The sequence below is a fragment of the Pollicipes pollicipes genome, unplaced genomic scaffold (genome assembly GCF_011947565.3).
Source record: "Pollicipes pollicipes isolate AB1234 unplaced genomic scaffold, Ppol_2.1 Scaffold_6052;HRSCAF=7182_pilon_pilon_pilon, whole genome shotgun sequence".
NCBI classification, from domain to species: Eukaryota; Metazoa; Arthropoda; class Thecostraca; order Pollicipedomorpha; family Pollicipedidae; genus Pollicipes; species Pollicipes pollicipes.
Window position 1 is genome coordinate 21,746,074 of NW_023596805.1, and position 3,418 is coordinate 21,749,491.

The following is a 3,418-nucleotide window of genomic DNA, read 5'->3' on the forward strand; positions in this document are numbered from 1 at the left end:
TGAACTTGCTGGCGGTGTCATTCGCGGCCTGTTTTGAACTTGACTAACGCCTTACTGTCCGGTATGTCCGGTCTGTTTGACATAATACGGTCCGCTGTCGCCTGCGATGCGTATGATGATTGTGCACATTCGTTTTATTTGTCTTGACGCAAGCTATTTGCCGTTGGTGGCGAAGACGACTAGTTTGCTTATATCCGCCGTCAGTTGACTCGACAATGTCTGTTGTTTGCAGGTGGTGAAAGATGATGATAGTGCTGGTGGTGATATTTGCCGTCTGCTGGCTACCATACCAGGTGTACTTCCTGGTGATCCCTGCCTTTCCGGAGCTCACTCAGCAGCCCATCGTCCAGGAGGTGTTCCTCGGTGCGTACGCCACACAGGGGCATCACTATACTCCACACAGGGGCATCACTATACTCCACACAGAAGGATCACTATAATCCATGCCGGAGCATCACTATATTCCACACAGAAGAATCACTTTATTCCACACAGAATCATGACTATACTCCGTACATGACCACCACTATACTCCACAAAGAAGAATCACTATACTCCACACAGGAGCATCACTACACTCCACACAGAAGAATCACTTCACTCCGCACAGAATCATCACTATACTCCATACATGACCACCACTATACTCCACAAAGAAGAATCACTATACTCCACACAGGAGCATTACTATACTCAAGATAGGAGAAACGACCGGCACGGCCGTCATATCCCCATAATTGCATTCCACACACACACCCTCACGGCTGTGCGCCCACTCGCAAGGCTACGTTGTGGTTTGTTGCTGTGCTGGCGTCTGGACACTGGAGCGTGTCTGGGAGTGTGTCTGGAACCTACCAACCAGGTCTGGGACCGTGTCTGGAATTAGCGACCAGGTCTGGAGCGTGTCTGTGAACTAGCGACCAGGTCCGGGACCGCGTCTGGAAGGCAGCGACCAGGTCCGGGACCGTGTCTGGAAGGCAGCGACCAGGCCCGGAGGGCGTCTGGGAGCCAGCGACCAGATCTGGAAGCTGGGACAGGGTCTAGCCTTTTCAATCAATTAAATCAGTCTGGTGGCCGCTACCAGACTGGCAACCGTTTCAGGGTGCGTGGTCTCGGGTAGGGCTTGGGGACTGGAACAGAGTCCGTAAGCTGGATCAGCGCCTGGTGGCTGTGACAGAGCTGCAAGCAGCCAATTATGTTGGACGACAAATGCATGGCGATTTTCAGTACGGTGTAATTTGCGACTCCCCAAGGTCGGCAGCGAAACGGAAATATCGCCCCCAGGCATGACAAAACTGGAGAGACGTTCATTGTACTCAGTTGTAACCCCTAAGCCAAACTCAGCACGTTGGAATCAGAGATGAAACCAATTACGAGTCCACTTGTTTGTTGTCTCTGTTCTGCGTTCTTTCCCGCCCATATTCGATGTATTATTGGTAGCGCTGCCTTAAAGGGGTTTCCCATCTTTAAGTCATATTTCGAAAACATTCGCTGCGAAAAACTCGGGGCAAGATAAGTCTAATGATAACACTTGTCACTTCCATTGCAGCACAATCAAGATATAATGAGAAGGTTTCCTTTGATTATGTTTTATTCTTAATTTCACTGTCAACATTTTACCACAGCACTACATTTCTTCTTTTCTTGGCGACTCCCCTTGTGAGTTGTTTCCACCTGCACATTGAGGACTTGGGGGCTCAAAATTGGTATATCTACCAACATGGATGATGTTAGTGCAAACAAACTGTTTTAATTGCCACAGCGGGCTACGAAGATCGTTGGTCAGGGAGCGCACTGGATGAAGTTGGATTCAGTCTGTCACTGTAGGCCATGTGACACTCCCAAAACCAAACTGCGCTTCGAAAACAACCACTGTGCTTAACCATTGCACTGATTTGCCGTTTTCCATAACGCGGGCTGAAAGGCGGTTGATGCGTCCCCTCTCCCTCTGATGTTACCAAAGTATTGTTGTCACCATGAAAAAGACCTTGGCGAAACGACCAGTGGGTTTGTTTTAACAAGATCTCATGATTTCTACTAGCTTTATGCAGTTAGGTCAATAATTGACTCCATCGTTGTCAGGCCGAGGGTTGAATTTGTCAGGAAATTGGTTTCTTTCAGCCTTATCTCATATCTCCGAGGCAATATCTTGTGGATATATGCAACTTAAACAGACATGTTCGTTGTTCAGTTATTAGTGCAATGGCTTATTCTTTTGTGTTTTTAGCATACATTTATCACATATGTCTCCACAAATGCAATTATGTCGGCACACAGCGTGCGTTCCTCGGCATCGTCGGTTGCGACCCACTGCTCGCGCCGGGCGTCGATCGCTGTGCAGTGTTCCTCAAAAACCGCCGCTGCTCCGAAATCAGAAAATCTCGGAGCACGTTTTGGGTGTCAAAGCACGCGCAATGGATGCCTCATGGATTACTGAATACTTGGGTGCAATTACACATAGCACCAGAGAGGTATTCTAAAAAGGCTTAGGGAGTTGCATCAACACCTGCCATATCAGGGTGAGAGATAGCGCCGTACGGAAAAATCAGCGGCATACTGCAACGTTTCGTTGAATTCTCTGATAATCCCTTCAGATTTGGATGCATTTCGCATAATAAGTGTTTCAAGCCTTCGTAGCACTTATTACGCATATATTTTGACGAGTTAGTGCATTGCAAATATTACACAGCACACATGCTGGAAAAATCTGGACACCTTGAAAATATTACTTTCATAGTGATGAGCAGGGAGTCCAACGAGATTTTCCGCCGGAGTGCTTACTTGGAATAATAATTATGGGCTGTTAACAAGGATTTCGAGAAAACTTGTATTGCGATCAAGTTATACGCGTTTGATTTTACAATACGTGGGCGAACAAAGGGGTAGCATAATTTTTTTGACAACATGAAGTTTTACTTGCCTGAGCTACAAACGTCCAGCAATATGTCTAACAAAGAGTGCTTTCTTTTGTGCCCGAATAAATCTGGCCTGGCAAAGCGTCTGCTGTAAACAGTGGCTCTACATTTTTCGGGCCAAGGACTATAAGTTCCGGGACATTACATTTGCATGCATTACGTATTTGAGCTAGGTATCATTGAAAACGGCATCATATTTTGTTTTACGGCTTGGAGCAAGATCTTAGGGAAAGCGTTATGCATGGAGAGCGTGTGGAATGGTGGAGGTGAATTTCAAGCCTTTGGCCGGCCTCCACAAATAACAACAGCAGTCGTCGGACTGGACTGCACGTAACATTGGAAGTAAATGCGCCTGAACGGGTTGTGGGAATGCACTGGGGGAATTGACTAAAGGAGTTTTGTTCAGTGACGCTCTTTTAAAGTAGCCTCACTGTGGTGAACCAGCCCATGGTTCATTTAAAATACAAGCATTTGTGGGATGATGTGGGGAGCCATGTACAAAA

The 3,418-nt window shown here is 47.0% G+C and overlaps 1 protein-coding gene across 1 annotated transcript in view; it reads left to right on the plus strand.

Moving 5' to 3' along the window:
• The first annotated feature begins 245 nt into the window (after positions 1-245).
• The window catches only part of LOC119104348 (tachykinin-like peptides receptor 99D), a 61,132-nt gene continuing 57,959 nt past the window's right edge, over positions 246-3,418 (plus strand). The window contains exon 1 of the mRNA XM_037228043.1: positions 246-353. Within this exon, the coding sequence (XP_037083938.1) occupies positions 246-353 (108 nt within the window). The remainder of the gene's footprint in view (positions 354-3,418) is intronic.